Source organism: Eumetopias jubatus, unplaced genomic scaffold (genome assembly GCF_037043125.1).
Source record: "Eumetopias jubatus isolate StellerSeaLion01/CBP00866 unplaced genomic scaffold, mEumJub1_p1.0 scaffold_3, whole genome shotgun sequence".
NCBI lineage: Eukaryota > Metazoa > Chordata > Mammalia > Carnivora > Otariidae > Eumetopias > Eumetopias jubatus.
Window position 1 is genome coordinate 5339648 of NW_028274809.1, and position 20518 is coordinate 5360165.

The 20518-nt window shown below is 45.3% G+C and overlaps 1 protein-coding gene across 2 annotated transcripts in view; it reads left to right on the plus strand.

Annotated features, from left to right (window-relative positions):
* ASB18 (ankyrin repeat and SOCS box containing 18) overlaps positions 1-20518 on the plus strand; it is a 60081-nt gene that overhangs the window by 16126 nt on the left and 23437 nt on the right. The window contains exons 3-4 of one of the 2 annotated variants that reach the window (XM_028105087.1): positions 3644-3763; positions 7298-7565. In XM_028105087.1, the coding sequence (XP_027960888.1) occupies positions 3644-3763; positions 7298-7565 (388 nt within the window). The remainder of the gene's footprint in view (positions 1-3643; positions 3764-7297; positions 7566-20518) is intronic. The other variant, XM_088022012.1, reaches the window with a different exon arrangement.

Genomic DNA, 20518 nt, shown 5'->3' on the forward strand with positions numbered 1-20518 from the left:
AAAGAACTTACACAACTCAACACCAAAAAAAAATAATAATAACTCAATTAAAAATGAGCAGAGGACCTGAATAGACATTTTTTCAAAAACATACAGATGGCCAACAAACACACGAAAAGATGCTCAACATCACTAATCATTAGGAAATGCAAATTAAAACCACAAAGTAATATCACTTTACACTTGTCAGAATGGCTAAAATCAAAAACACAAAAAATAACAAGTGTTGGCAAGGATGTAAAGAAAAAGCATCCCTCATGCACTGTTGGTGGGAATGCAAATGGGTGCAACCACTGTGGAAAATAGTATGGAGTTTCCTCAAAAAATTAAAAATAGATTTACCATTTGATCCAGTAATTCCACTTGGGTATTTACCCAAAGAAAACAAAAACATTAATTCAAGAAGACATATACACCCCTATGTTCATTGCAGCATTATGTACAAAAGATATGGAAGCAACCCAGGTACCCATTGATGGATGAATGTATAAAGAAGATGAGGTATACATATACAATGGGATATTAGCTGTAAAAAAGACTGAAATCTTGCCATTTACAACAACACAGGTGGACCCAGACAGTATAATGCTAAGTGAAATAAGTCAGTTAGAGGAAGATAAATACCACATGATTTCACTCATATGTGCAATTTAAGAAACAAAACGAACAAAGAAAAAAGAGACCCCCAAAAAAGACTCTTAAAGACAGAAAACAAACTGGTAGTTGCCAGAGGGAAGGTGGATGGGGGATGGGTGAAATAGGTGAAGGGGATTAACAGCGCACTTACCGTGATGAGCACTGAGAAATGTATAGAATTATTGAATCGTTGTATTGTACACTGGAAACTAATATAATGCCATGTGTTAATTATACTGGAATAAAAAAAAACAAAGAGCCCCCATGAAGCATTCAATAGACAGTCCTGTGAAATTTGGTAAGGCATCTTGACATGTGGGGAAAGGTAGGGTGTACAGTGAAGGTCACAGATCTGAGGTAGAACCTCAGCCCCAGCATCTGAGGCCCTGTCCTTGGCCAGCCAAGGGGCCAGGTTACCATCTAAATTCCCTAAGGGATAAAGGTAGCAGGTGGCCAGGAACAAGAGGAATTTCAATGCACTTGAGCAAATTTCAAAGAGATCAGTCCATTCATTCTTTCACTATCTGCACTGAGGACCAGATGAGGACCACAGTGACAACACTGTGCTAGGTACTAAGAAGCAGAAGCTCGTGGTCAAGTAGGGGCACAGACGAGAGCAGTAACCAACAGTGAGCCGGGTACCATGGACAGAGTGCCAGGACAGACATCAGGACTAGCCATAGAGGTGAAGGGAATCTAAGCTGAGCGTTGAAGAATGGGTGGCACCAGACAGGTGACAAGGGAAACACCAGAATGCCAGGCACAGGGGACAGCGTGTGCATACACCTGGAGGCCCGAGACACCACACACCATCAGGGGACTACTGATCCCTGTGCTAAAATGTGTCACGGTCAACAACAGCAGTGAGGGTGAGGTAGGAAGTCTTTGTGCTCACAGGAGGTGTTCGGGTGCTGACCATCTCAGGATCCAGAAACCTTGAGCAAGTAACCTGAATCTCGGAGTCCCGGTTTCCTCTTCTGCATATGGCACCAAGGTTGTCCACCTATGGGGCCCCTGGACAGAGAGCCACTTGCTGGGGATGTTTGGGTAGAAGGAGCCTCCTCCTGCAGCTCACCCCATGCCCTAAGAGCCGAACTCCATGGGCCCTTCTGCATCCTCTGTACTGAGCCTCGGCCCAGGCGTCAGACAACCACAGTGAGGATAATAGACCCAGTCCCCATGGCAGCCAGCTCAGGCAGTGACCAATTCCCTCCCACCCCCAAGCTGTCTGTCACCAATGAGAGCCCTTCAACTTTGGGGACACGGTCAACACTGCTTATCTGCCTGCATTGAAGGCATCACAGTGACCAGACAGATGAGCACATCTCCCTCTTCCCAGGAACCCTGCAGCCCTCTTCTGCAGAGGAGATGTGAGTTCTACCATGCGAGGGAAACGCCAGGCTTTGGATCAGTCCATGCATGTACATTTACGCCTGTAGGGTAGGCATATACAACCAGGGTGGGAACATATCGTTATTAAATGATAAATGCAGGTGATTTCACCTTCACCCTTTACCTCTTCTAAGGAAGATTGAGGGTACTCTGCTGGGCCCCCTATTGTTGTGGAAAGTCTTGGTGAAAGGGGCCCTCCAGGGGCCAAATTACGGTTCAAAACAAAGAGCCAACACGGAGGGCATGCTCAGGCTGGGGTATGGGGGGAGCGTGCTTAGAAGAACAGAGCGAGTCAAGGGGTGCTTTGAGGTACAGAGGAGATCAAGAAACAGGAACATGGGGGAAGAGGGTGCTTAAGAAGTGTGGCTGTGAAAGATGTGCTTCCTCCTTGACTTCAAGTCTTTCTTCCTGTCATCTCTGTCGTTCCTTTGACTGCAACACCGTATAGCGACAGGATCCCACAGGTGCGTGTCCAGCGCTGGTACCCTGTGGGTGGTGGCTCCTGTTCTTACCCTCTCTCAGCAGCTCTGTGCGTAACTGCCCCAGGCACGTGCTCAGCATGTCCCCTTTGGCCCATCCAGGCAGCACCCTCCCTGAGCCTCCGTCCTCCCTCTAGCCTCTGGTCACACGTTTTATCATCACTGACACCGGACATGGCAAAGGATGTGATTGCCCAACCACAGTGGCCCATCCCAACTTCCTAGTAGGAGAAAAACAAGAATTGGGAAAAAAAGATGTAAGAATTGTGTATTACCTATATTATGAGAAAAAGATGACTTTATTAACTTTTAGACAATAAAATAAAGCCCTGAACTAAACTGTAACAAATAACTAGTAAGTTGCCAATAAAAAGCTGTTACCATTCATTTAGGAAACAGAAATTGTGGCATTTCCCATCTTCAGCAAGGGATGCACTTTTGGGGATGAGTTCTCAACAACTGGAAGGAACTCACAGGCCACCAGGGGCCCCAGATGATGCCTTTGGGAATCGCTGGTCTGCCCTATGGAGCCTCCCACCCAGGGACACTTGCAGAGAGCCTGGTCATTTGCAGCGTCCAGCTGGGGCTCCCTTATACATGCTCAGGGCTGACACAGCCCTCAGAACACACGTCCACCCACTCTTGCTCACAGCAGCAAAGAAAGTGATAGGCCAACAAGAAGACACCCTACAGAGCAGGAAAAGAAGCCCCACCCATCTTTGGGTGTCTGCCCTTGTGTGGAGAGCTGTTGTGGAGGTAAACAGATGTGTCTGTCTCTGGAAGTCGAATCTGTATAATCACAACAGGGTGGCTGAGCACTCTGGCATGTCAGTGGTCACACGATGCTGGTCATATCAAGTAACCATGATCACACCGGGGCCCGCAGGAGTTATAAATACACCACCACCAAGCCCCGACTGGATGACAATTGAGTAATGACAATAGAAATAGCTCACACTCCATAAGACCATCTTTCCCCTTCCTGGAGAACTTTTCTGAAACCAACAGCATTACAATGGAGAGATGGCCAGAGCCAGTTAGAGGAGAACTTCAAATCTTTCAGAAGATGAAAAAAGAGCCTCAAGCTAGAGCTGGGTCCCCAGTGCTCGAGTACCATGCTGCCTTGGTCACGGGAGATCTGAGCCGTCTGGAGCAGCTCATGAACCGGTTCTTCCAGGATGCCAACGCGGTGTTTGAGATCAAGAAGGATGAGATGGAGTGGCAGGTGAAATCCCTAGCCACATTTGGACTGTCAGGTACCCTTTTTCCTTTAAAGCTCAGCTATTTATGTTTAAGGAGCTACTAACACTCCTCTGGATGTGTAACTCTGGTGTGCAGACTGCTCACATAGGCGCCGCATTTAACATACACGAGCGAGGGACGTCTATAAATGAAATTTGGTCCGCACAATGTTTTAGATGATGAGATGTGAGAAATCAAATTAGGCCAAAATGTGGGTGAGAAGTGGCCACCTGAGGCTGGAAGGTTCTTCTTGTCTTTAAAAGAGAACACTGGTTTGGGTGCTGATCTGCTAGTGTCTGTGTCTGGCAGCCAAGGAGGCAGGTCCCCTGGCACGCAGCTCTGCTCGAGGTCCTTCCATGAACCTGTGAACACCACAGCTACAGCAGGGTGGCTGGGGCACAGCCAGCATCAACTGAGGGAGAGCACTCAGCTGGTGCTCCTCCAGGAACCCAGGGGAGCCTGAGAGTGGGGGAGGGAGGGGGAAGAAATCAGAGGTCCCCTAAGTCATATGTCTGAGTGCATTCTTGCAGCCTGAACACCACTACATGCTGGGCTGGCAAGAGAGCCGCCAAGGAGAGAGATACTCCCCTAACCCCCCAACCTGGGATAAAGAGACTCGCTGACCACCAGGCTGCAGCCAGGGCTTTCTCGGCTGACACTCTGCATTGGGCACCCTTTCCCTGGGGTGTCCAGATGCAAGACATTTACCAAGAGGGCTCATGTGTTGGAATCCACTGCAGCTCTGCCAGACCAAAAGGATTTGAGACCCTGGGGTCAGTGGGCCAACGGCCAATGTCCCGTGTCCCATGTACCTACCTTGTGGGTTCAGGCAGGCAAAGAATCAGAAGGTCAGCTTCCAAAGAACGGACATCATCCCGTTTATACCCCCCACGGGGAGAAGGAAATAAACCCAAAACTGTCAAAGGGCTAAGCAGCTCAGAGCAACCAGTGAGGCGGCGGGGGCTTCAGGGGAGGCAAGTGCAGTTGTGGTCTGGGGCCACACCACCCCCCAATTCAGGGGGTCCCAGAGCTTTTCTGGGCCTCCCCTCCTTCATCTGTCCCAGACAGGGGCACACATTCCTCCAAGGAGCTGGGTGGTAATTCGACCAAGAATGCCAACAGCTCAAATGCTCGATCAATGTCAATTTTTTTTAATCACATGCCTCCCAGCCCTGGACACACTCACCACACTCAAATGTTGCCATTTCAAATAAGTATTAATGTTAACCCATGGTCTGAATCCAAAGGCTCCTTCCTTTTCTCCACCTTACTCTTTCCACTCCTGAGTTCTGCTGGTTTTCTAGAGCATACCCGAACCACAGAAAGTTAGGACATGCTGCCCACCAAGGCGATAAGCTGTTGCCGTGGAAGGGGCAGCCCTGAGAGCCGGTGCTGACCTGTGGCCTCCATGCAGACTGGGAAGAGAAGGTGGGTGGCACTGGGGACTGCTGCATTCCCTGCTCTTTTCCGCTCAGCCACTCTGCTTTCCCTGCAGCTCACCCAAGCCACAGAAATGACCAAACTCAGCCTGGGAACAGTGCCCTCTCTCATATGAGGACTTGCTGGTGGCCAGTTACAGCTCCCCCTGAAGGGGGCCGTGGGCAAGGGGGTAACACTAGCAGCCCCCCAGTACCTCAGTACATCCAGGACGCGATGCTGGCCTCATCCAGCTCACAGTCCAAGGAGAGCGTTGGCATGAGCAGCTGATGTTTAGAGGGATGTAGCACATGGAGAGAATCCTATGTCCCTGTTCCTCCTGGTGGCAGAACCTAGACCGGGGAGTGGGGATTATAGGCAGCAGATTCAAGCTTTCTGATCCAGACAGCTGCCTCAGAAGTCAGGTTTTCCTGAAGGCCTTGTGGAAGCTTATCACCGTCTCCCAGGACCTGGACAGGGGTGCTGGCCATACACAGTGGCTGAGCTAAAGGTCCACCAGAGACCCCTTCCATCAGGCCACGGGAAGTCTCAGGAATCCAGGCTGGGTGAACAGGGCTGCTGGCATGGGCAGAGTTGGGCTGGGAACTTGGTGTGCCCTGGAGAATGGAGCACCTCCTTCCTAGCCCCCCACCCACCCAGTAAGTAGACTTCCTAGCTCAGGAAAATGAGTACAATCAAAACCAGGAGCTGGCCCCTCTAGGAATGTAGACCACTGCTATCACCAAGAACTATATGCATCCATCCCCCTCCAAATCAGCCCTGGGCTTCCCTGAGAAGGGGAGATCAAACCCATGCAGGCCCACATCCCCAGGGCCTCTGGCCAACATCATCCACTACCAGGACAATAGGCCCCACATCCCCCACCGAGTGTGCAACAGCCCACAGAGCTGGGCCTTGGGGACACGGGGCAGGCTGGAACTCCGCACCACATGCAGGTAGGTAATTATGAGTGGTCTTTCAAAACCTGCTCAGCATGGGTCCCAGGAAGGAGGTGGCCTGTGAAAAGGGTCTCCTCTGCAGCTCATTACAGCCATGGTATCGATTCTTCCATCATTATCAGAAGGCATTCCTGCCATGTGAAATCCTGTCCCTTGAAGTGTATTCACCGGGGACTGCTTCCCCATTTCCACGAGCGCTCCTGGCCGCTAACAACCTTCCACGGGCCTTTTGAAAGCCCCAAGTTTTCAGACAAGTACAATGTATAGCACCTGCTTCATTCATCCACCAAGAAAGAGCAACCTAACACACACACACACACACACACACACACACACACACACACACAACCCTAAAAAGCGCAAAGAAACAAACCAGAATTGTGCTGAATGTGGACACCACATCAAAGAGAGCCTCTGAAACGCAGCGCTTCCAAGAGGACTAAACTTTCTAAGGCCTTTCCTTGAGCAACCTTGGCTCAGCGGGTCAGTTTATTCTGTCTGCTGTCTTCTCCTGTTAATGATAAAGGGATAAGTTTGGGGTTCAATGAGAGAAAGCTGGATTCCAGAAAAATCCACAGCTCACTTCCCTGCCTCAAGCTGTCCCTAATTCAGAGGCTGGAAAATGTGAATTCTTGCCTTACATTCTCCCACCACCCACCCACTGGGTCAGCCCTTCACTCCTCAAATCCCAGCCAAGTCCCCAGCTACCCCCATATTTGGCAAGACCCTCTTGCTTCTCAATACCCTCCATTCCCTCTGGCTCAGTTGTGGCCCCTATCAATCTCTTTTTTATTCCTTTTCTCCCCCTTGCGTCTCCACCTCCCTCCCCAGGCCTCTCCTGGGCCTCCTGGCTCTCCTTCTTCCAACTTCATACCCCGTTTTCCCTCAAGATCTCTCTCTGCCTCACTCTGCCTCTGTCTTCCCACCTCCATCTCCCTAGGGTAGAAGATATCCACCCCCCTCCCACATTTGTGGAACTCACTGGGTTTCACTGGGTTTCTTGGCCCCAACCCTCCGCATCTTTATATACCTCTATATGGTCTATGTGTATCTTTATGTATCTACATGCCCACCTGGTAGCTACTTCTAAGAGATGGTTTCACCCTATTTCGGCCTTAATGGACACCGCGCCCAACCGGTACCCCCACTCACTTTACCTCTCCTCTCCCCCAGGCCTCTGGACCCTAGAGTACAAGCGCGAGCTCACCACGCCCCTGTGCATCGCTGCGGCCCGTGGCCACACGGCCTGCGTGCGCCACCTGCTCAGCCGCGGCGCGGACCCCGACGCCAGCCCCAGCGGCCAGGGAGCCCTGCACGAGGCCTGCCTGGGGGGCCACACCGCCTGCGCCCAGCTGCTCCTGCAGCACGGCGCCGACCCCGACCTGCTCAGCGCCGAGGGCCTGACGCCCCTGCACCTCTGCCGCACGGCCGCCTCGCTCGGGTAAGGACACGCGGCCCGGCCCGGCACCAGACCCGGACCGGACCTGGGCCGTTGCTCCAGAAGCCGGCCACGCCCCTCCGCCCCTGGCTCCGCCTCCTGGGTCCGCCCCCAGGCCCCGCAGGTCCCGCCTCAGGACCCAACGGCTCCCCGCCCCATCCCTGGACCCTGCATCCAGCCTCGGCCCATGCCCCAGGACACGGGCACACCCCGCGTCCTCACCCTACCCCGAATCCGGACCCGGGCCGCTGTCGCCGTTCCGGAACCCAGCCAGCCCCACCCCACCTCCAGACTCCGCCCCCAGACCCTGTGGCCGCCCCCCCCCCCCAACACCGCTGCAGAACCCAGCTGGTCCCGGGCCCTGGCCGCGGACCTCAGACACCTCCTGAATCCTGACCCCACCCAGACGCGGGACCCCGCAGCGGCCACATGGCCCGCTCCATCTGGTCACCCGCCCTGACCGCGGACCGCGACCCGCCCTTGGTCCCTACCCCGGCCCCCACCACCCCACCCAGACCCTGAACCCCTGATTCTTGACCCGGGACCCCGGACCGACCTGAGCCCCTACCCCTGCCCCTGCCTCGCGACTCACACCCGAACTCCTAAGACCCCAGACCCAGGGCCCCCCACGCCCCGGGACTGTACTGATCCTCCTCCCGGCCCAGGGCCCGGGACCCCGGACCCCGGACCCAGACCTCCCGGCCCCCGGCCCCCGGCCCCCGGGCGGGTATAATTAGCGCTTGATTGCGAGCGCGAGGCGGGAGGCGCCACACCGAGGTAATGAGCGCGGTGATCACAGGCCTGCAGACGCCGGCGCTGAAGAATGCTAAAAGGCCACTGGCGGGGTTGGAGGCTGAAAAATTAGGGTTTTTAATGATAATTTTATGCAGAATAATTGTCACAGTGTGACATAAATGGTAGGCTCCTCGGGCGGGGCTTCGGAGTCCCACAGGAAGCCGAGCTGTCCCCGGCTTTTGCGGGGGCACCGCAGCCCACCGAGCCCTCAGCCTGCCCAGGCGCCGGGGTTCTGCAAGGTCTGCAGCAGCCTGCCCAGCCCCGCGGCTGACCTTGGAGGGTGTCTGTCCCCACGGGGCCCACGAGGGCCCGGGAGAGGCCGCGGGGGGGGGGGGCCACTGCGTCGTAGCACAGGACTTACGCTTGGGTTTCTCGGCTTGCATTTTGTCATCTTGACACTTCTTTAGTCAAAATGTTCTAGTCCCTGCCCTTGGGGTTATCATTTCTTCTATCACTGGGGTGAGGATTAAATAAAATCACCATTGTAAGAGCAGACAGGGAGGGCTATTGGGCTCTCGGTGACCCAAGGAGGGGCACCACCTACCAGTATCGCTTTAGAGGAGAACAGGGACTCAGAAAGGCTCGAGGACCACCAGGTCTTCAGAGCGACTGAAGGAAACAATATTCTAACAATGTATTTTTGTAAGTAACTTTACTCAGGTGTGATTGGCATACAGTAAACTGCACGTTTTAAGTGTGGGATCTGATAAATGTGGACATATATATGCATTCATGAAACCATCCCCACAATCCAGATAGTGCACACACCCATCCCCATCAGAAGGTTCCCTGCCCCACTGTTACCTCTTCCATTATCCTGCTGATCTGCTTTTTTGTCACTCTAATTTAGTCTGAGTTTGCCAGACTTTTCTATTTTGTCTGGTCTCTTTCATGCAACATAATTACTTCGAGATTCATCATGTTGTTTCACGGATCCACAATTCACTCCTTTGCATTGCTCCGTGGTCTTCCGTGATCTGGGAATACCACAATGTGTTTATCCATTCACATGTTGAAAGACATTTGATTGTTTCCAGTCCGAGGCCATAACAAAAACAGCTGCTATGAACATTTGTGTACTAGCCTTGGTAGGGGTGTATGCTTTCCTTTCTTCTGGATGTAGGCTTAGGATTGGAATGTCTGACTCCTATGATATGATTAAAAGGTCACCTTTTAAGAAACTGCCAAACTGATTTCCGAAGTGGCTGGGTCATGTTACATTCCCTCCAATGGTGTTCTGGTTCCTTCACATCCTCAGTGGTCCTTGGTATGATCACTCTTTAATTGTGGACATTTTAATAGGTGTGTAGAAAAGCTACACTATTGTAGCTTTGATTTGAAATTCCCTAATGACAAGTGACGTTGAGCCGCTTTTCATGTACCTATTTGACATCCATATATTCGCTTTAATGAAGTATCTTTAAACCTTGTGCCCGTGTTTTTAAATTGGGCTGTTTTCTTCTTAAATTTCGAGATTTCTTTATATATTCTGGCTGCAAGTCCCTCATCAGACATGTAATTTGTTAATATTATCTTCTGATCTATGGGTTATATTTTCTTCTCTTAAAAGTGTGTTTTGAAGAACAGCGATTCTTAATGTTGGTGGAATCCAGCTTATCAATTTTTTCTTTTGGGGATTATCTTGGGTTATTATACGTTAAAAGAAAAATCTTTGCCTAACCTAGGGTCACAAACATTTCCTCCTGCATTTCCCTCTATAAATTTAATAATTGTATATTTTACATTTAAGTCTGTGATCCATTTTTAGTTAATTTCTGGATATGGTGTGAGGTATGGATTGAAGCTTTTTTCTCTGCACATGGATGTCCGATTGTTCCAGCACCATTTGTCAAAAAGCCTTTCCTTTCTCCACTGAATTGCCTTTGTACTTTTGTCTAAAATCAACTGACTATATGTGTGGGTTTCTTTCTGGACTCTCTCGTCATGTACACACAGGACAGGACAAGGTCTGACTGTTTCAGTTGGTAAAGACCCAAAGAGCCACCCTTAAATTCAGACCATTTATCACCTATAGAAGCAGTGAAGAGAGGAATAGCCAAAGGTGCCAACTCTTCCCCCCACACATCAGGAAGGCCAACACCTAAATGAAAGGGGCCAGATGATTAGCTGTGTGAGTTGTAGGATATCCAGTTGCCGAGCAGCCAACTATAGACTTGAGCTGAATGGCTCTATAGTCTGCAGCTCCACTCTGAGGAGGCAAGGCAGGAAGTCCCAAGCCTCATCAGAACCCAAAAGATGATGAAAAACTCTTATGATAGGGAGGCAAGTGGACAATGGCCTTACAGCAGCACCTTACAACCTTCCCATCCATAAAGATCACAGAGTGTCCTGCCAAGACTTAGATCAGCAGTGGGTCAAGACTTTCGCTTGCATGGCCTATGTGGATACATACAAGGTTGCCGGGGCTCCATGACAGAATTTGTATTCTATTTCGTTGATCTCTTTGTCAATGTTGACACCAGTACCACTTGTATTACATACTATAGCTCTAGAAGAAATCTCGAAGTCGGGTAGTAGAAGTTCTCAGGCACTGTTCATTGTCAAAGTTGTTCTTGGCTATCCTAGCTCTTTGCATTTCCATATAAATTTTAAAAACCAGTTTGTCAGCTTCTACAAAAAAGGCTGCAAGGTTTTCACTGGGATTGCTATGAATCTGTGGATCAATCTATAGATTTGGGGAGAATTGATATAACAAACACAATAAAGCTCTCCATTTCTTTACGTCTTTAATTTCTCTCTGCTGTTTCTTAGTTTTCAGTGTATGGGACTAGTGCATATTTGTCAGATTTATCCCTAAATATTTTTTTTTATTTTTTTGGTGCTTTGTAAATGGTATTTTTTAAATTTAAATTTTTATCATATGTAGCTATTATATAAAATAATAATTTATTTTTTGCATATTGATCTTGTATCTTGCAGCCTTGTTAAACTCACTAATTGTTCTCATAACTCATTGTAAATTCCATAAGATTTCTATGTAGGCAGCCATGTGATCTTTGAATAAACAGTTTTACTTCTTTTCCAATTGATGCATTTTATTCCTTTTCTGGCTTTATAGCATTGGCTAAAGCCTCCATTGCAATGATGAATAGACGTAGTAAGGGACAGAAAACTTTTCTTATTCCTGATCTTAGAGGAAAGCCTTACGTCTTCCCCCATTAAGTACGATATTAGATGTTGGATTTTGTAGCTGAACTTTTTCAGATCGAGAGAGCTCCCTTCTATTCCTAGCTTGCTGAGAGTTTTTATTAAGAATGGATATAGAATGTTCTCAAATGCCTTTTCTGCACATTTAGAGATGATCATATGGTGTGTTTTTTTAGTCTGTTATGATGATGATGATTTACAGTGATTGTTTTTCAAATGTTAAACCAACCTTGCCTTCTTGAGATAAACTGCAGTCTATGAGTATTATCCTTTTTAATAAAGGATCTTGAGTTTCATTACATGGAAAAAAATTTAATCTGTATCTGTGTTCATGGAAGATATTTGTCCATAATTTTCTTTTCTTGTAATGTCTTTTTCTGGTCTTGGTGTCAGAGTAATGCTGGTCTCAAAAATGAGTTGGAAAGTGTCTCTTCCTTATCTATTTTCTTGAAGAGCTAGTATAAAATTGTTATTTCTTTCTTAAATGTTTAGTAGAATCCATCAGTGAGGCTATCTGGGCCTGGAGTTTTCTTTGTGAGGCTTTTTAACTACTAATTCAATTTCTTTAATAGCTATAGTACTTCTCAAAATATTTCTTTATTTTTGAGTGAGCTTTGATAGCTTGTATCTTTGAAAAGATTTAGCTCTTTCATCTACATTGTTGAATTTATTGGCATAAATTGTTCTTATCATCCTTTTAATCTGTAGAACCTATAGTAATATCACCACTCTTATTCATGATATTGGAATTCATTATATCGTTTCTTTTATTTTCTTCCCTGATCAGTCTTGCTTTTGATTTCATTGGTTGGTTGGTTGGTTTTACTGTTTTCTATTTCACTAACTTCCCTGGTGGCCTTCCTTACCCTCCATTCTTTGATTATCTTGAATTTCATTTGCTCTCCTTTTTCTAATTTCTGAAGATAGAAACTAATGTCATTGATTTGATGATTTTTTTTTAATTTTCTAATATATGCTTTTGGTGCTATACATGTCCCCCTATGTGTTACTTTAGCAAAATCTCACAAATTTTAATGTCATATTTTCACTTTCAATTAGTTTTAAATTCTTTCTAATTTCTTTTTATTTTTTTTCTTTGAGCCATAATTATGTAGAAGTGTGTTATTTAGTTTTCAAATATTTGGGTATTTTCCAGATACCTAGTATTGATTTCTAATTTAACTCCATGTGATTAGAGAACTTACTTTGTATCACTTTGCTCCTTTTAAATTTGAGTCTTCTTTTATTATACAAAATATATTCGGTCTTAGCAAATGTTCCATGTACACCAGAAAGGAATTGTTGTTGGGAGAAGTAGTCTATAAATGTCAACTGAGTCAAGTTGCCTAGTGTTAAGTCTTCTATATCCTTACTGATTTTCTGCGCACTTATTTTACAAGTTATTGAAAGAGAGGTGTTGAAATCTCTAACTACAATCGTGGATTTGTCTGTTTCTCTCTACAGTTCTATCAGTTTTTGCTTCAAATATGTTGAAGCCCTGTTATTAGATACATGGATGTTTAGCAGTTATGTCCTCTTGAAGAACTGGCCTCTATCATTTTTTTTAGATTTTATTTAAATTCAAGTTAGTTAACATATAGTGTATGATTAGTTTCAGGGGTAGTATTTAGTGATTCATCAGTTGCATATGACACCCAGTAATATTCTTTGCTCTAAAATCTACTTAGTCTTGGGGCGCCTGGGTGGCTCAGTCTGTGAGGCATCCAACTCTGCTCAGGTCGTGATCTCAGGATCATGAGATCGAGCCCCATGTCAGCTCCATGCTTGGTGTGGAGTCTGCTTGAGATTCTTTTCTCCCTCTCCTTCTGCCCCTCCCCACCCTGCACTCTCTTGCTCTCTCTCTCTCTCAAATAAATAATCTTTTAAAAATAAAATAAATTAATTTTTTAAAAACTACTTAGTCTTGGGTGCCTGGGTGGCTCAGTCATTAAGCGTCTGCCTTCGGCTCAGGTCATGATCCTGGGGCCCTGGGATGGAGCCCCACATTGTGCTCCCTGCTCCACAGGAGGCCTGCTTCTCCCTCTCCCATTCCCCCTGCTTGTGTTCCCTCTCTCACTGTGTCTCTCTCTGTCAAATACATGAAATCTTTAAAAATAATAAAATAAATAAAATAAAATAAAAACTACTTAGTCTCATATTAATATATCTAGTCTGATGTTAATATAAATTGCTTCTGAACAGTGTTATCATTAGTATATCTTTTTCCATCTATATTAGTTCTCTATTGCTGCATAACATCACCACAGGGGCGCCAAGGTGGCTCAATCATTTAAGCCCCCAACTCTTGATTTCAGCTCAGGTCTTAATCTCAGGGTCATGAGTTCAGGCCCCATGTTGGACTTGGAGCCTACTTAAAAAAAAAAAAAAATCACCACAAACTTAGAGACTTGAAACAACACACATTTATTACCTCAAAGTTTCTGTGGGTGAAAAGTTTGGGAATGGCTTAGCTGGGTTCTCTACTTCAGAGTCACTCACAAGACTGCAATCAAGATGTCATCAAGGCCTGGGGTTTCATCTGAAGAATCAATTGGAAAAAAATCTGCTGCCACACTCATAGGGTCATCAGCAGGATTCAGTTCCTCAGGGACTGTGGACTGAAGGTCTCAGGGGTCTTTTTTAAGCTTTATTTATTTATTTTAGAGAGAGAGAGAGTGCTTGGTGGCGGCAGAGGGAGAGGGAGAAAGAAACTTAAGCAGACTCTGCATTGAGCGAGAAGCCCAACACAGGGCTCCATCCCACAACCCCAAGATCACAACCTGAGCCGAAACCAAAAGTCCAATGCTTAACTGACTGTGCCACCCAGGCGCCCCTGAGGGTCTCAGTTTCTTGCTGACAATTGATTGAAGGCCAATCTCACTTTGTGTCTGAATTTTTAAAGTGGATTTCTTGTAGGCAGCTTATAATTGGATCTTTCTTTAAATCCAGTCTGATAGTCTCTGCCTTTTAATGGGATGCTTAAAGCATTTACATCTACTGTGATTTGACATGGCTAGGTTTGAATCAAACATCTTGCTATTTTTTTTTCTATCCATTCTTTGTTCCCTTTCTCTTCTTTTTTTCCACCTTCTTCTGTATTAATTGAGGATTTTGGGGGGCACCTGAGTGGCTCAGTTGGTTAAGCTCTGTCTTCAGCTCAGGTCATGATCCCGGAGTCCTGTGACCAAGCCCCACATCAGACTCCCTGCTCAGCGGGGAATCTGCTCTCCCTCTCCCTCTGTCCCTCTCTCCTGCCCCTGCTCTCTCTCTCTCTCTCTCTCAAATAAATAAATAAAATCTTTTTAAAAAAATTGAGGATTTTTTGTGATTCCGTTGTATCTCCTGTTTTGGCTTAACCTATACAATATTTTGTTGTGTTATTTTAGTAGTTGCTTTGGTTTATAGTATACATCTTTACCTTATCAGTCTGCACTCAAGTAATGCCATACTACTTCACATATAGTACAACAGTATACTTCCATTTCTCTCCTCCTAGCCTTTGTGCTATTGGTATCACGTATTTTACTTCTACGTATAAGTCCCACAATAACTTGTTACTGTTTTTGTTCAACTAGTCAATAATTTTTTAAATATATTGAAATAATAAGAAAAAAGTTTTTATGCTTACCCAGGGAGTTCCTATTTCCAGTTTCCTTCATCCTTTTGTATAGATCAAAGATTTCATCTAGTATCATTTTCCTTCTGCTTGAAGGGCTATCTTTAATAGTTCTTATAGGGAAGATATGCTGGTGGTGAATCCTTGCAGTGTATGTTGTATGTTTGAAAAGGTCTTTATTTCCCCTGAGTGTTTGAAAGGTGCTTTTTTAGGTAGAGAATTCTGGGTTGGCAGAGTTTTTTTCCTTCAGTGACACAGCTCCACTATATTTTAACTTCCATTTTTAAATGAGAAATCTGTCTTTTTTACGTTTGTTCTTTTGTAATAATGCCCTTTTCCTAGCTTAACTCTTTTCTCCTTATCACTGATTATAAGCAATTTGATAATAATGTGTTTTGATGTTCATGTTTCTTGTCCTCGAGATTCAGTGAGTTTCTTGCATCTGTGGGCTTATACTTTTGATCAAATTGGGAAAAATTTTGGCAATTATTTCTTCACATGTTTTCTGTACCATCCCCTCCTCTCTTTCGGGGACTCCAATTACATGTATGTGACACCATTCAAAGTTGTTGCACAGCTCACTGATGCTCTGTTCATTTTTTTCTTCTGTACTTAGTTTATCTTTTTTTCTAAAATACCTAATCTACCATTATTCCCATCCAGTGTATTTTTCATCTCAGTCATGGTTTCCAACTTTAGAAGTCCAATGTTAAGTCTCTTTTATATCTTCCACACATTTGTGGAAGATGGAACACATCTTTCCAAACATTAATGTGTTCTGTCTTTCCTCTAGCTTCTCAAATATATGGAAATAATTGTAATAACTGTTTTACCTATCTACTAATTCTGTCATCTAGGTCAGTTTCTTTTTTTTTCCTTTGTTTATTTCACCGGGTGCTGGATATTTTTGTATCCCTATCAATATTCTTGATCTCTGCCCTGGAATGTAAAGTTATTTTGAAAAACTTTATAATCTTTCTGGGTCTTGATCAGAGCAGTATTTAGTCTAAGGTTAATTTTTTTCCCCACTACTGAGACAACACCCTTCTTAGTACTCTAAGCCATGCCCCATTATTTCTGAGGTTTTACACTCTGGTTGTTGAGAACAGGCACTATTCCTGAACCCGTACATGCTATGAGCACAATTCCCTCTAGCCCTTTTGGGGGGCTATTTCCCCAGTCTTGAGCAGTTCCCTCACACACATACACTAATCAGTGCTCAAATGCATACTCAGGGGGACCCTCTGCAAAGTTCTTTCTCTGTGAAGACACCCCTGCCAGGTACTTTGCCTTGCAAACGCCACCTGCCTTGGCTTCCCCAGACTCCTAGATCCAGCTCCTCAATTCTGAGTCCACTGGGCTCTGTCTAGGACCCCTTCACTGAGCCCCAGTCTGGGAGCCCAGAGGTCCTTTGAGAGGTCAAGCAGTTCAGTGTTTGCCAATCATGTTGGTAAGTTCAAACCCTGTGATCCATTTCTGTCCTCAGCTGCAGGCATTCTCCACTTTCTAGCTTAACTTTAGGGGAAGCTGGATGAGAGGCATTTGGAAATTCTCTGTGCTACCTTTGCAACTCTTCTATAAATCTAAAATAATTTTAAAATAAGAAGAGTTTTTAAAACCAAGTTGGCTTTACACCCTAGGCTCCAACCTCCCATTACAATATTAGAAAAGTATTGCTTTTTACTAAGAAAATGAGATAGAAACACCTACTCAGAGTACAAATTATTGTGACTCCCATCAATAGCTCTTCCAATAAGCCACCAAGCTCACATTTGGATATCATAAAGATCTGAGATGTATGCAGATCACTAGAGCTGCAGCTTATACACTGTGTGATAAGAACTAATTTCCTGGCTTGAGTTGGCTTTTCAGAAATCATACAGGTCCAGAAGATGGTTTAATAAGGACTTTTGAAATGCCTCTGTATTAATGTGGAGCTTTTTAAATCTCTTTTCTTTTGTCTTCCTCTTTCTCCTCCTCTTCTTCTCATTTCTCTTCTGCCTCTGCGTATCTCTCTATGTGACTATTTCTCCCTGGTGCTTTCATTTGACAGTCTTGACTTATTTAAGTCCTGGTTAGTGGGGGAAAGTTTGAGATAAGTGATGAATATACCAGAAGTTCAGGCTGAACTATGCAACAGCTGACTGAGAATCCCTTCGATATCAATGATTATAATGGGAAATGCTGGTGGATTCCATTGAACACCTCTACAATAACATAGCCAACTACCTTGAAGGATAAAAAGGTAATAGATGTCAGAAAGGGCTTGGGGTTTCGACCACAGCTTTTCAGCTCTAAAGAGTCCCCCTAAAGTTAGACTCCGAGGAGGTCTGGCTTCAGGTAGTATAAACATATTATCACTTTGACAAGAAAGAGCTACTTTCTCCAGAATCTTTTTATACATAGTAGATTTTAGGTCATCCTTAATTTTTTTACCTTACAGTAGAGAGGGGGTCGTTGACCTACATACAGAGCCATTTCATTTTCTTACTCTTGATGACAATGGTCTCCACACCTAGGGACCCACTTCTGCTCCAACCCCTTTTAGTCAGCAATTCACCATGGGTGCAGGACTTTAAAACCTTTGAATCTCTGAGTTCCTGGGATTAAAAAAGAAAAATTATCTGTGCTTCCTTCCAACCAGCAAGCTTCAGAATTCAGAATTCAACACACAAAAAGGGATATCGAAGCTTTAATCTAGGAGCCTTTTGAAGAGATTTTCCCAAAAAGAAAACTTCCAGTAAAGTTACTCTCTTCACGTTAGTAGCCTGCATGTCAGCCTCGCCCTATTTATTATCAGACTCCTCGTGACCCTTTTTTAAATTCTGAAATAATTAAAATGAGAAAAGAATTAGTAGAGTCCTGATTCTTTTTTTCACGTAAAGTTATCTTGACTTAAATAGAAGGGAGGAGGACTCGCTTCCTTCACGAACATGAGTAAAAAGCACGCGTGTTTACTTTTTTTGTCCCAGCTGGATTAATTTAACTTAATAAAAAATAATTCATAAGCCAGCGTTGGACCTGAGAAAGCAGCTAATTACCTTTAAAATCATTGAAGAAAATCACTGGACAATGCTTTTCTAATTCAGACCAGGCAGGCTGAAATCTGAGCAGAGAGAAAGAAGGTATTATGTTTCCTGAGGCAAGAAAGGCACACTCTGGTCAGGTTCAAGCACGGAAAACTGTTCAAAGTCCCCACACCAACCCCAAAAGTCTCCACCGAATAACAGGAAGAGTTACCTGCATAAGGTGCCAGGCTCTCGGGCATTGATACATAATCCAGAAAATTGTCCACACTTTCCACACCCTAGATGAGTGAGTGATTTATTGAGGGGAGAAAACATGGTCTGATCCAACAGGAGTTTGAAGCAGCAGAAGGCTATTGAAGAGCAAGGTGTCAGAGAGGGGATGACCCCATCGGGTGATTTGATTATTTGCAGAACATCACACATTCCTGAGCACTTGCAACTGTCTTACTTCCTACAGTCCTCCAGCAGACCTTCAAGGCATGGTTATCCCCAGTCTGCAGATCAGGAAACTGAGGCTCATCGAAGGCCCATGTTTTGCTAGTAAGGTGGCACACGGTGGAAATTGTCAAAAGCCAAGTGTTGTAAGAAGGACCAACGCTGAAAGATCCCCTCTCCCTTGAGCCTAAGGCAGACGCTTAACGACTGAGCCACCCAGGCATCCCCACCTAAGTTCTTTTCAAAAACTCGGTTATCTAGCCACCACCTTTCAGACACGTACTATCACAGGTGTACTCCCCTCCCCCGACCCTGGACGGCCTCTCAGGCAGATGTGTCCGCTTTCTGGTCACTTGCCAAGTCCTATTTGAACATCTACAACTCATTGTCAGGAATGAAAAGAGGTAATACAGGCTGAATCAAACCTTTAGCCTCAGGGCAAAAGCTTTGACCAGACACTTGAAGAAAGATATACAAATGGCCAATAAGCAAATGAAAAGGTGCTCAACATCATTAGTCACCGGGGAAATGCAAATTAAAACCACAAGGAAAAATTCACTGTTTCACACCCATTGGAATGGCTAAAGTCAAAACCCCTGACAAATACTGAACATCAGCAAGAATGCCGAACAACCAGAACTCATGGACACTGTTGTTGGGAGTGTATAAAAATATAATCACTTCAAAAAATGTTTGGCAGTTTCTTTTAGAGTTAAATATACACCTGCCAGCAATTCCACTTCTAGATATTTACCCAAGAGATATCAGAAAATATGTCCTCAAGAAGATTTACACAAAGATGTTCATAGCAGGGCACCTGGGTGGCTCAGTAGGTTAAGCATCTGCCTTAGGCCCCGGTCATGATTACAGGGTCCTGGGATCAAGTCCCACATCAGGCTCCCTGCTCAGTGAGAAGTCTGCTTCTCCCTCTCCCTCTGCTCCTCCCCCTGCTCGTGCTTTCTCTCAAATAAATAAAATATTTTTTTAAAAACGATGTTCATAGCAGCTTCATTCATAATAGCCAAAAAAACAGGAATGCCCAAATGTCTGTCGATCTCAATAGAAGAGGGAATTTGAAAATTGTGGCATATCCATACAATTAAATACGACTCCGAAATAAAAATGAATGTTACTCATGCATGCAACAATATGGATGAACGTCGCAGACATTATGCTGGGCAAAAGACGGCAGATACCAAAAAGGAGAAAATTCTATAAAAGACAAAATTAAATCATGAGAGAAATCAGAACAGTGGTTGCCTATGGGGGTGATGACTGACTGGTAGCAAATACAAGGGAACTTCTTGGAGAAATAGAAATATTCGACATCTTGACTGGGATGTTACTTACACAGGTGTATTCCTTTGTCTAAATGTATACAACTCTAGTCTTAAGTCCTGTGCATTCCTCTGTCTGCAAAGTTTCCCTCACTTTAAAATCCATACCTACGTGCATTCACGCATGCATACATACATAAAACTTTTCTCTCATCCAATTCAAAGCCCCCCCCACCTTATCCCTACACCTGCTTAAAAAGGGAGTTGAGTCTTTCCTTCTTCTTGTGCCATTCTTCATTTTGCTCATCATTCTGATGCTTCTGGGTCTTCCTCTTCAGTATATTGGGAGGAGAGAGAGGTTGTCCATTTCTTGTTGAGGAAGGGACACTAGTGAAGCTTCTAAAAAGTCAGATACTACTTCAGGGGCAAGCGAAGCAGAATTCACAGTTTGTTCCTTAAATCATTTCTCAGTTCACCAAAATGCAGGGTTTCACTTGCAATCTGGGGAGAATTTGCCCAAGATATCATCACCAGCCACAGCCATCATTCACTTCAGAAAAAATGTAAGTGATGGCCATTGCTCCGAGAGAAACCATACGGATGGAAATGGCCGGCCAATTTCTCTCTCAATCTTCC